Genomic DNA, 13505 nt, shown 5'->3' with positions numbered 1-13505 from the left:
CTCTGTTATGCATCATCATTTTTTAGTGGTACCCTTTTACATTGGTCATACCTACTATAACCACTGTGCTTCCTTTTTTCTGTGGTCTTGATCATCGCGCTGAACTGGGTTCTGCACAAGCATTTATCTTTCCAAAACGCAAATAGGTTTATCTGTTAACAGTATACCCACGGCTGTGTGTAACTTCAGTTTGCCCCAAATTTTATCTCAGTTATATATAGACGGATCGATTCGAAATTCGGTACACGTATGTAAAACGGAATTCTAAGACTTTTTTGTTCGCGTGAATTTTTCGAAAAAAATGAAAGAAAGTAAAAATTCTCTGAAAACGGACAAAATGAGGGTATTGTAGATATTCTCTGTAGATAGTTGAACTCGAGGCCCGCGGGCCGTAGAGTTGAGCTCAAAGTGGCCGCAGGAAATAATATAAACTGCGAAGGTTGCAAACCCAGACAAATGGGAGAGAAACGCCGCTCATAACTGACTGCTTTCTCTTAATGGGCAATAAAAGCTCACAAAAAGAAAACCGCATGACCTACGACGGGTACATAGAGCATTAATTTGTCCCTGTGATATGCATCGTGCAGTGGCAAAATTATCCATCAACTTACAAGTCGTGCTAACAACGACCACATGGACAAATAAGGAACTGACGAATAGAACATATTTATTCAATCTTGATAGACATGTTTCTCCGACATGCCGAACAAACATAACGAAAAAAATACGCGAAGCTAGCAAGAATTTCTAGCACAAGCCACCGTGGAGGGTCTGAATGTCACGACCGAGAAGCTTCCATACGTCGGACCTTTTAAATGGGATTTATCATTCACTAAGACGACTCTCAACATCGCACCAAAAAGTCGACACGACGTGGTGGTGCCTATGTAAAATTTATGGTGATTCAATCATTAGCCATAAACAAAATATGTTATTTAACAAAAACATAGCACTTAAATTATAAAACACTAATTCAACGTCTAACATCAAACCTTGGAAGTTGAACATAAAGCATTTGAGCATACATATGCTCATCGTCTTCAGGATGCATAGTAAAATAGCGATTATCACATAGAAGCAACATGCAAATATATTTATTTATTTATTATATGAATGCGGTTACAAACACATGGCACGTGCCTTGATATTTTCTTCGAAAGGTCAGGACGATACCTGTCTCGTCGCATGAAAGTCGTTCTTTAAACTTTCATTTCCCTTCTTCTTGTTCTTGATAATTGCTCCTCTTTATTAGTTGTTGATTGAAATATAACGAATTTAAAAGCTAAAATAGATCTTAAAAAAATTGGACCGATACAAATCGTTGAGAAAATGGGCACTGAAGACGAACTAATTCAGAAAAATATCTTAAAGAAAAAATTTTACAAACAATTAACCAATAGAGCGAAGGAGACGGAAGAATTAATTAATGATATTTCGTTAATTGATCGCGGAAATCTAAATAGGTAGAAAGGTCCACCATGCACGGAAAACTTCGCTCCTCCCAAATACTTTGACGTAATTGACACAAAGGAAATATTTATTGCACTTAAACTGCCTTTAAATTGACTTACAATCGGAGGAGAAGCCATATTTTACGCGGTTTTCTTTCCAGATGCGAAATAAATCATGAAAACTTTATAGAAAAAAAATTAATTTACTGGCAGAGGAAGCTCTCTTGACCGACTGGCAATACCAACCAGATGCACTCAGAGGGCAAACACTTTGTAATTAATTAAATTAGATGAAAAATTTTTACATTAACACAAATATCTACCGCAAAGTAGGCCTTAAAATGCCATTAATAAAATTTTGCGTTCACTAAAGAAACTGGCGTGCACACGTTATAAAATAAGGATAAACTGCAAATAAATGGTAACAATGACGCGCAGATGGTAACAACAATGGTAACAATCTTGCCACAATGCTCCCAATTAAATAATAATAAACAATCTTGCTACAATACTCCCAATTACATAATAATTGACTACGACATGCAACACACAAGACACTTGCAATTATGGACGCTGAGTACGGGAGTGGAAGCTCTTTCACTGGAAGCTAAATGACACATGAATCGCATTCAAAACATACGGCAAGGCAAAACTTCTGAGCAGTAATCAGTGCGAATTAAACAGCATTTAACTAACTATCTGCAATGAAAACCTTCACCCTAAGCGACTTTTTATTTCTAAATATTTATCGTAATTTTTTCACACATTTTTCATCACGACCGGGAAATTCCTTAACATTTTCGTAGCTAAAATTCAAAACTTAGTCGAAACGGAAACAGGGCTTATGTCCTACACATACAATCAACTAGAAAAAGACAAAATTATTCACGAGATGAGAACCTTAGACATGAAAGTTCCAAGACATTCTGCCATCAGAAGAAGTTTTCCTCTTCAACAAATAAAATTTAAGTGCAAATCGTGAAGTCGTCATGAACATCATAACTACGACCGGGGTCGACAATTAACGGACATGAAACGTTGACATTACCAGACATACGTAAGCCTGGTAAGGTTATCACAGTTTTAACGGAGAAAGCGTGCCAGAGGGAAAATGTGAGAGCACCGATAAATAATTCAGTCTATTATCCTTGTTGCTTATGCGGAGGTGTTCTCAAGCTATAGGATCCTACGGCTGGGATGGAACACTTTACGAGGAATGAGGTCTGGAATTGTAGCTTGAACATCTTGAAATAATGTCGGAAAAGATGCTTGGTGATTAGCATGATATTCGATGTGCTAGGTTCCGTCATTTCATCTCTACAACGATGACAGTTGAACTTGAAGCAAAGAGTTTAGACGCTCCTTGAGGAATTCGAAATCACTGTTATCGCTTAATCTACGATGAGAAATACGATGTCGGTATAACTGTATGAAACACAAGAACTAGTTTTGCCCCGAATCTGTTCACGAACGTCGCCATTAAACAAATTTCCGACAGATATGTACCTATGTCGTGCCGAAATCGCGGAATTGCTGAATTCTATTGAAACGGCAGCCATTTTGCCGAATCTTTAGAATCAGCAATTCATTGCTAATTCAGAAAATTGGACGTTAGAGTTAGAACATAAATCGAAAGAGTTAGGAAAGGTTAGATAAAGTTCGGTCAAGTTCCTTTATATTTAAATATTTAAAAAAAATTAGCTGACTGACCTAAACCTATATCCTATAATATAGTATATAATGCTGATTCGACAGATTCGACAAACTGGCTGCCTTTTCAATAGAATTCAGCAATTCCGCGATTTCGGCAAGACATGTACCAGCTCAAGCGCTCAGGGACGTCGTATGCGTTCGATAACGCAAACCTTGGCCTGTTCCTCTGCTGCTCAAGTGTTCAGTTCATAAGCTCGCAGTCTGGTTACGAACACAAGAATATTCAAGTTGCACCTACCCTGAACAACACAGTAAAACTGGGCTAGCAGACACGAACTCGAAATATGATGGCAAAACAAGCCTCTACTTCCGATCATTTGGAGCTCATCACACCAGAACTTTACTGATAATTTGGAGGAGGATTTGTTCTTAATGTAAAAGCGCTGGGGAAGCAATGAAGAACAATGGCTCCTGAAGAACTTGGCTCGGCGGTCCAGCAAATTGACGGACTGTTGAGATTGCTGTTATTACCATCTGCTAAGCTATCTATGTCGTAATCCACAGATCTTTCATACAATTTATTTACTTCCTTTACCCCTAATTAAATGGTTGTAAATGTTGATGCAATTTGCGTCTAGAACTCGTGCAGAACTTGGTGCAGGCGGTCCAGCAGGATGTCTGCGTGGTGAGGCTGGAACACGAGCGCTGGACGCAGGCGAACTGCCAGGTCGCCGCAGCCGCCCACTTGAACGCCTGGGAGCAGAAAATTAACCATCTTTTCATCTATTGAATAGTGCGGCTTGATTATATACGATTAGTAGAATAGTGCTGATTGTTGATACACGATTAGTAGAATAGTGCGGCTTGTTTGATACACGATTACTACAATAGTGCGGCTTGTTGAAACACGATTACTACAATAGTGCGGCTTGTTGAAACACGATTACTACAATAGTGCGGCTTGTTGAAACACGATTAGTAGAATGGTGCCAGTTGTTGATATACCTACAATCAGTTGAAGAGCGCAAGCTGTTATACACGATCCATTGAATGAGCAAGCATAATTATCTGAGAAGGCATAATCGTTAAAACTATTCCAGCAATAATTGCACATCCTATTATCAGTAATGGCATTGCACCTCGTGAAATTTCGGCTTCATCCTGAAATTAAAACTGTAGCAGGAATCTGTTAACAACTGTGCTTTACATTTCTAGCAGGCACCTTTTTTCTTGAGGTTGTTGATGATGTTATCTCTTGTTTGGCTATCGCGGCCGTTGAAGGCGATGAACGTTCCTCTGTCCTTGCCGCGCGTAGAGTTGATGACGGCAGGATAGCGGCGCTCGAGATCAAGGATGCCCTATTTGTTATATAAGGAATATAAATAATATATAACATAAGGATATTTACATATCCTAGTTAATATTTGCGTATCCTAAGGTAATGTATAACGCTTTCTAGTTTGTAACGCAGGATAGCGGTGCTCAAGATCAAGGATGCCCTGCACCATCATCGGCTCATTTATATATACTTACAGCTATAGATAATATAATTTTTACATATTTATATGTAATATTTCTCATCCATAGGTAATATTTAGCGCATTGAGTTGGATAGGGCATTATAAAGCGGCGCATGTAGATCGAGAATTCCCTGCACCAACATCGCTTCAGTTATATATATTTTATCAATAGGTAATATATACATATCCACATGTAATACTTCTTATCTATAGGCAATATTTACAAATCTTTTTGTCATATTTGTGTATCCTAAAGTATTATTTGACGTAATATGTTTAATTGGTGACGCAGGATAGTGACGCTCTAGATAAAGAATGCCTAGCACCAACATCGTTTTAGTGTGTAATTTATATACATATTGATTTAAAATCAATAGGTTATTCATATTTCTAAATGTAACATTTAAACGAAAACCTGAATGAAATGGTCGGCATGCAAGCTAAACAAGTACTTGTACAGGCTCCGCCGTTGTATCTCAAATGGTTGCAATTCGTTGAAAGAATTTTAACAATTAAATATAGAATAGAAACTAAGTTAAAAATGATCATTGCTTGACAACGTTAGCGTACCACAGGTCCACATTCTTGTTCAAATATGAGCACAACGTTTAACATTCAGTTAAAATAATTACTGTCGTTCTGAAATTATAACTGTCATACTAAAATTATTACTATCATACTTTAATAAATTATTACAGTCATACTAAAATTTTTACAGTCATACTAAGTCATACTAAAATTATTATTATCATACTGAAATTATTACAGTCATACTAAAAGTATAACTGTCATACTAAAAGTATTAGTCATAGCACCTGGTATAACTTGTCGCCCGTAACTGTAGCGTTATGGAGGAGGTTGTCACGCTTGATCACCTTCAGCACCTCCTGCAGCATGATCACCTTCCCGGGCTCCCCCATCCAGGTGTTGAAAATCCGGTAGCCTTGAGCTGGTCTGCGGTGAGACGTAGAAATTGTTGCACGGTCATTGACAAACTTTTTTTTTATTAACAAACACATTAACAAACTTTTATTGCTTGATAATATTCCGTGATAACATATATTAAATACTTGAGTATATTCCATTAATTAAAAGATATGTTATATCCTCGGAAATATTTAATGAAAAGATAAAATTTAATCTTTAACAATATTAAGTGAAAAAAGAAGACGTATTTTCATCAAGCATCGTTAAATCAACTTGGCATGAAGAAAAAATTCCAATTCAGCTGAGGCGAAAAAGTCATAGACATTCCTATAAGATGATGCATGGCAATAGACATTCCTATAAGATGATGCATGGCAATAGACATTCCTACAAGATGATGCATGGCAATATCACCTTATGTTCACAAGCATGCAATTCTGTTGCGTCTAAACATACAAGCTTCTGTATTAGACTTTATCATGAGGTGGCTATGGTCTGCTTTCTGATCAGTTGCATTTGGAATTATCGGGTGCAGATGTGATTAGAGGTCTTAACATACAAATTAAATTATCGGTTACAGACGTAATTACTGGTGTGAAGATAATTAAATTATCAGTTGCATATGTGATTAAGGGGTCTAAACCTAATTAAATTATAGTTACAGATGTGGTTAAGGTGTAGGAAACTAATTTTAGAAGATAAACAATGACAATAATAAAAAATGAAATGAATAAAAATAGAATAAAAGTTCAGCGGGTGCCCTAAACTCCTTATAGTGACAAAGCCGGTGCTGAGCGTCTTAGGTCAACATCATATATTAGGCGACACAGCTGTTAATATGAAGTGATTATATGCTATGGAAGTAATTACGAGTCTCGACCCAATTTGGGAAAAAACAATGAGGAGCTGAGCGACTTACTGGTTGTATGTCGTCAGGGGGTATAAACCTAATTAAATAATAATAAAACAATAGAAAAGGTAAAAACAGTATCAATACAAAAGGAACAATAAGGAATTTTGCGGGTCACCTGAATTCGTCCTTGGTAAAGAAGCCGCCGGTGAGCATCTTTTTACTGAAGGTGACGATGTCTGGGGCGTCCGGCAGCCCTAATAAACTGTGAGAGTCACCCATCAATACTCAATACAATGAACTGTCAGAGTCACCCCTCAGTACTCAATACAATAAACTGTCAGAGTCACCCCTCAATACTCAATAAAATAAATTGTGAGAGTCACCCATCAATACTCAATAAATAGAGTAAATCTTCTTTTTAATGTTGTTTTCTTTGAACTTTCCTTCAATATTTGAACTTTCCTTCCCTTATTATGTTCCTCTATGGAAAGAAACCCCGAGAATTTGTTCTTTTAGTGTATATCTAAGTGAATAAAAAGATATTTTTTCATATTTTATTATTCCCTTCGATGGAAAGAAACCACGGAATTTTGTTCAGTAAATATATCCGTGAATAGGGAAAAACATCGGAAATTTGTTCTCTTACTAAATAAATTAGTCGATAGACTGAAGAGGTATGCACAGGAATGAAGTTATACGTAATATTTAGAACTAAGAGGTATGTACAGGAATGATGTTATATGAATTACCTTGAGGAACAATAAATTTTATGTCCTCATGTCACGGCACATATATTAATCATGTATACTTAAGAGCATAAATATGAGTGATACTTGAGAGCCTAAATAAGAACGATGCTTAAGAGCTTAAATGAGATACTTAAGAACCTATATAAGAGCGATACTTAAGAGCCTTCTTGCGATACTTAAGTGCCTAAATAAGAGCCAAACTAAGGAGCCTAAATGTGATACTTAAGGGCCTAAATAAGAACGATGCTTAAGAGCTTAAATGAGATACTCAAGAGCCTAAATAAGAGCGATACTTAGGAGTCTAAATGCGATACGTAAGAGCCTAAATAAAAAGTTAAAAAAAAATATTCATATTGAACAGAACTGTAAATAATTAAGAACAAAACATTCAATTCCCGCACAATGAACCGTTATTTAAAACAATATCATTATTGTTTTACGGGATCCAGCTCATCTAATATATTATCTCGCAACATCTGTCATTCGTGTTTATATGCAAGATGATTCAGTAACTTCATCTTTATATGCCAAATAATTCAGTAACTTGGACTTTATATGCCAAATAATTCAGTAACTTCATCTTTATATGCAAAATAATTCAGTGACTTGGACTTTATATGCAAAATAATTCAGTAACTTGGACTTTATATGCCAAACAATTTATTACGAAAGTTACAACTGGAAATTATGCGTATTTTGACATCAGCATTATAGTTTTAAAATATCAGCCTTGAAATCGAGCAGCGCAAGACAATATTCCTACAGCAGGCTTGAGATTCAAGTATTTTGCACTCGCAGTTTGCGGACGTACAAACGGAATGTGTTCCTGATGTTCCTGAATACTTTAAAAGAATCACGAACCTAATTTCCGGGAAGAGCTTATGAACTCAGGACAATGTATGGCTCATTTTATCCAAACAGCACATGCGTTTTTAACCACAGCGTGGTCAGAGAGCGAACGTTGAACAGACACGCCCTTTATCCGCGCCAAACTGAGTCAGGATGACCCAGACGAAGGCAAAAAGTGTATCACTATATCGGCAAAAGATCAGTCATTTCTCTAGGCATGCAAGGAACATGGGAGAACAAACGCCTGAAGATTCATTCAGACCAGGAGCCATACCTTCAAAAAAAGTTAAGAGATCGTAAGTTCATCAGCCAATCATTGACGGCCTTTCAAGCAAAATCCACCAATCATAGACAAGAAAATATCTAAAGCTTCTTATACTAGAACAAAGCAATTTTTACGGTACACTCAAACAAACGCACGTGTCAATGTGTCCCTGAGGAAACAAAATTGTTATACAATTGCGATGATAAACAAAATTACAATTTTAATAATGTAAAAAACATTGCAATTGCATTTATTATTGCGATTATTACAAAAAATGGAATTTGCAAATATAAAGCGAGTACAATAGACAGAAAGCTTCAGTGATGACGCATCCGACTCTGGAAAACTCGTTCGGATGAAAGAAAAATCGAAGTTAAAAACCTTCAATTCTTTATGTACAGGAATAAACTTCACACACACAGTTTCCATATTCAAATGTTTAGACTTAATATCATTTTTTCTTCTTGAACTTAACCATTTGTTTTGCTTTTTAATATTGCAATACTAGAAACTAAGCAGTCCATTATTAAGTGAATGACCAGTAATTCAACGAAAATATATCAACAACTTTAACCTTTTCATTTGCTCCATAGCTTAACTTTACAGCGTCATGAATGCTTAAAAATATTTGAAATGAACTTTTTCTTCAATTTCGCCCCAAAACTTTTCCTTGGAAAGATTAACCAGCCTACCACTTCCAGCTAATCTCTGTCTGTGAATCACAATATGGAGTAAAATTACGATATTCTTCACAAAATCCAAATGAAGGCAAATGCAACAGAAACGCTAACCTTTTTGGCAGTGGCCTGAAGTCGAACGAAGAATTCGTTGCTGCCGTGATGGTCGCCGCCCTCAGACTGTATGGGCTCCACCACCACACCCACCACCGGCACCCCCTTCCTCTGGTACTCGTGCATCAGCTCTTCCACCTGCCAAGCATTAGTTATGGCTAGGTAGAGGTGGAAGGAGGTATNGAGGCACTCCCTTCCTCTGGTACTCGTGCATCTGCTCTTCCACCTGCCAAGCAATATTCATGAGTATATAAACTTATAAAAAAAAAGGTGGAAATCAATACAGACATTTGAATTGGCTCTTCCACCTGCCAAGACGTTGTCAGAGTATGAAATGTGAAAGTTTATTCCACCTGCCAAACAATATCATGGACATATTGTATATGGAAAAAAATAAAGATAAAAACATGTGCCTCCTTTGGCACTCGCCAATAGGCAAGACATTCAAAGAAGGATGCCATATGTGAGGACTGTGAGAAATGCCCTTCCCATAGCCCTCCCATAACAGTCCCATAGCCCTCCCATAGTAGATCTTATCTTATCTCCCAGCATGTGAACTGCTGAGATCTTATCTTATCTCCCTGCATGTGAACTGCTGAGATCTTATCTTATCTCCCTGCATGAGAACTGCTGAGATCTTATCTTATCTCCCTGCATGTGAACTGCTGAGATCTTATCTTATCTCCCTGCATGTGAACAGCTAGTATCTTCTACCACAAAAGATCATAAACTAAAGCAGATAAAAATGATTTATCATTTGTATCTACGTACAAATATCAGACAGTAACTGCAAGTTTTAAAACAGTTATGAATAAATTGATGAAGTTAATTTACTAGTTAATATAGCTGATGACGACAGAGAAGCTAACAGCAAAGAAATGAAGCTTATTTCCCAATATTAATTAATTAAAGTCTCCTTCAATCAATAATATAGAGAATTTTATTCAGACTCGTGCAAATAAATGCTTCTAATAAAGCTCGTGCAAATAGAGTAGCATTTTGGGACTCTGAAAAATGTTGAGTTTTACAACTGAGAAGGGAATCTGAAAACGAATTAAGAAACTGCGATTTCTACTTGGAACCCTGAATAAAAAAAAAGCTAAAATAGTGAACTTTAAAAAAAAGACTAAACAAAGGAATTTCGCGGAGGCAGTATCTTGCATAAACTTTAAAATAGTTCAATTTACCAGTTTAGTACAAATCTGATGGAGCAATGAAACTAAGCAGCAGTGGCAAGCAAGCCGAGGATTTCTAAAGCTTCTTATACTAGAACAAAGCAATTTTTACGGTACACTCAAACAAACGCACGTGTCAATGTGTCCCTGAGGAAACAAAATTGTTATACATTTGCAATGATAAAGAAAATTCAATTTAATAATATAAAAAACGTATCAATCGCATTTATTATTGTAATTATTACAAACGCTGGTATTTGCGATTATAAAGCGTGTACCTACAATAGATAGAAATAGAAAACCATCTTCAAGGATGACGCATCTGACTCTGAAGAATCGAAGTTAAAAGCCTTCAATTCTTTATGTACCAAAAAGTTCACACACACAGTTTCTATATTCAAACGGGTAGTTTTCATTGCATCTTTTCTACGTGAACTCAACCATTTGTTTTGCTTTTTAATTTGTCAATACTAGAAAATCAACAGTCCATTCCTGAGTGAGCCGGAAAGATAAGATATCAACAACTCTAATAATTTGCCTTGTTTATAATCATAGTTTTCATTTGCCCCATAGCTTACAGCTACAGCAACACGAATGATTAAAAATATTCGAAAGAAACTTCTATTCAATTTCGCACCGAAACTTTTCCTTCGAAAGATGAACCACCCTACTCATTCCCGAAACTTTTCCTTCGAAAGATGAACCACCCTACTCATTCCCGAAACTTTTCCTAGTTAAAAGTTATTATATTGTCAGAAATAGAACTTCATACTTAAAAGTTGTTATATTATTATAAATATTTAAAACTATTATAGTTAAAAGTTATTCAATTATTATCAATAGTTAAAAACTATTTCTAGCGTTAAAAAACATTGAAGAGAGGCGTTAAATGAGCCTTTTAACAACAGTGCTTTAGAACAACAGTGCTTTATTACAGTCATACTAAAATGATTAGTGTCATACTAAAATTATTAATCAGGCACCTTTTTTCTTGAGTTTGTTGATGATGTTATCTCTTGTTTGGCTATCGCGGCCGTTAAAGGCGATAAAGGTTCCTCTGTCCTTGCCGCGCGTAGAGTTGATCACGGCAGGATAGCGGCGCTCGAGATCAACGATGCCCTATTTGTTATATAATGAATATAAATAATATATAACATAAGGATATTTACATATCCTAGTTTATATTTGTGTATCCTAAGGTAATGTATGACGCTTTCTTATTTGTAACGCAGGATATCGGCGCTCGAGATCAAGGATGCCCTATTTGTTATATAAGGAATATAAATAAGATATAAGATAAGGATATTTACATATCCTAGTTTATATTTGTGTATCCTAAGGTAATGTATAACGCTTTCTAATTTGTAAGGCAGGATAGCGGCGCTCGAGATCAAGGATGCCCTGCACCATCATCATCTTATTTATATATATTTACAGCTATAGATGATTTGCAGATATTTATATGTAATATTTCTCATACATAGGTAATATTTAGCGCATTGAGTTGGATAAGGCATTAAAGCGGCGCTGTAGATCGAGAATTCCTTGCACCAACATCGTCTTATTTATATATATTTATATCATTATGTATAGTTACATATCCACATGTAATATTAACAAATCTTTATGTCATATTTGTGTATCCTAAGGTATTATTAATTAAGTTAACGTTAATTAAGTTAACGTTTAACGTTAAACAATCAGTTAAAATTATTACTATTATACTGGAAATATTACAGTCAAACTAAAAGTATTAGTCATAGCACCTGGTATAACTTGTCGCCCGTAACTGTAGCGTTGTGGAGGAGGTTGTCACGCTTGATCACCTTCAGCACCTCCTGCAGCATGATCACCTTCCCAGGCTCCCCCATCCATGTGTTGAAAATCCGGTAGCCTTGAGCTGGTCTGCGGTGAGACGTAGAAATTATTGCTCGATCATTAACAAACTTTTTTTTATTAACAAACATATTACCAAACTTTTATTGCTTGATGATATTCCGTGATAAGATATATTAAATCCTTGATAATATTTCGTGATAAGATATATTAAATCCTTGATAATATTTCGTAATAAGATATATCAAATCCTTGATGATATTTCGTGATAACATATATTAAATCCTTGATAATATTCCGTGTTAAGATTTATTAAATCCTTGATAATATTTCGTGATAAGATTTATTAAATCCTTGATAATATTTCGTGATAAGATATATTAAATCTTCGGAAATATTTAATGAAAAGATAAAGTTCCATCTCAACCAATATTAGGAGAAAAAAAAAGACAGACTTTTGTCAAACGTCGTTAAGTCAACTTGGCATGAAGAAAAAATTCCTTTTTATCTGAGACGAAAAGGGCATTGACATTCCTATATGATTATGCATGGCAATGATATCACCTTATGTTCACAAGCATACAATTTCGTTGCGTCTAAAACACACAAGCCTCTGTGAAATATAATTAACTTCATCATGCGGTGGCTATGTTATGCGTTCTGATCGATTGCTTTTGGAATTATCGGTTACAGATGTGATTCGGGATCCAAACCTAATTAAAAAAGAAACAATTGACGATAATAAAAAGCAAATGTATAAAAATAGAATAAAAGTTTAGCGGGTGACCTAAACTGCTTATAGTGACAAAGCCGGCGGCGAGCGTCTTAGTCAACATCATATATCAGGCGACACATCTGTTATTATGAAGTAATTATATGTTCTGGATGTGAGTCTCAACCCAATTTGGAAAAAAAACAAAGAGGAGCGACTCACTTGGTTTCATGTCGTCACGGCGTATATACTTAATTAAATAATAATAAAACAATAGAAAGGTAAAAAAGTATCAATATAAAAGGAAGAATAATTAATATCACTCACCTGAATTCGTCCTTGGTAAAGAAGCCGCCGGTGAGCATCTTTTTACTGAAGGTGACGATGTCTGGGGCGTCCGGCAGCCCAAAGTGTTCATAGCACCACATCTTGCCCGTGGGGCCGCCCCCCGTCTGTACCTCGTCCAGCAGCAGCGCCGCGCCGTTCTGTCAGAGTCACCCCTCAATACATAATAAAATGTGAGAGTCACCCCTCAATACTTAATAAAATGTGAGAGTCACCCCTCAATACTCAATAAAATGTGAGATAGTCACCCCTCAATACTTAATAAAATGTGAGAGTCACCCCTCAAATACTTAATAAAATGTGAGAGTCACCCCTCAATACTTAATAAAATGTGAGATTCACCCCTCAAATACTTAATAAAATGTGAGAGTCACCCCTA

The 13505-nt window shown here is 36.0% G+C and overlaps 1 protein-coding gene across 1 annotated transcript; it reads right to left on the bottom strand.

The window, feature by feature from the left end:
- Nucleotides 1–654: 654 nt before the first annotated feature.
- Nucleotides 655–13266, bottom strand: LOC108673713 (4-aminobutyrate aminotransferase, mitochondrial; the record flags this gene model as incomplete). Its single annotated transcript, XM_018161581.1, has 9 exons — nt 655–3857; nt 4327–4462; nt 5440–5578; nt 6580–6666; nt 9021–9284; nt 10561–10591; nt 11217–11352; nt 12000–12138; nt 13109–13266. Coding segments are annotated over 9 exons (1209 nt in total), but the record flags the coding sequence as incomplete, so codon positions are not given.
- Between the last annotated feature and the right edge of the window lie 239 nt (nt 13267–13505).

Source organism: Hyalella azteca, unplaced genomic scaffold (assembly GCF_000764305.2).
Source record: "Hyalella azteca isolate HAZT.00-mixed unplaced genomic scaffold, Hazt_2.0.2 contig5521, whole genome shotgun sequence".
In the NCBI taxonomy this organism is placed as follows: Eukaryota; Metazoa; Arthropoda; class Malacostraca; order Amphipoda; family Hyalellidae; genus Hyalella; species Hyalella azteca.
Note: the sequence above shows the minus strand (reverse complement) of the source record. Positions and strands in the feature narration are given on the sequence as shown.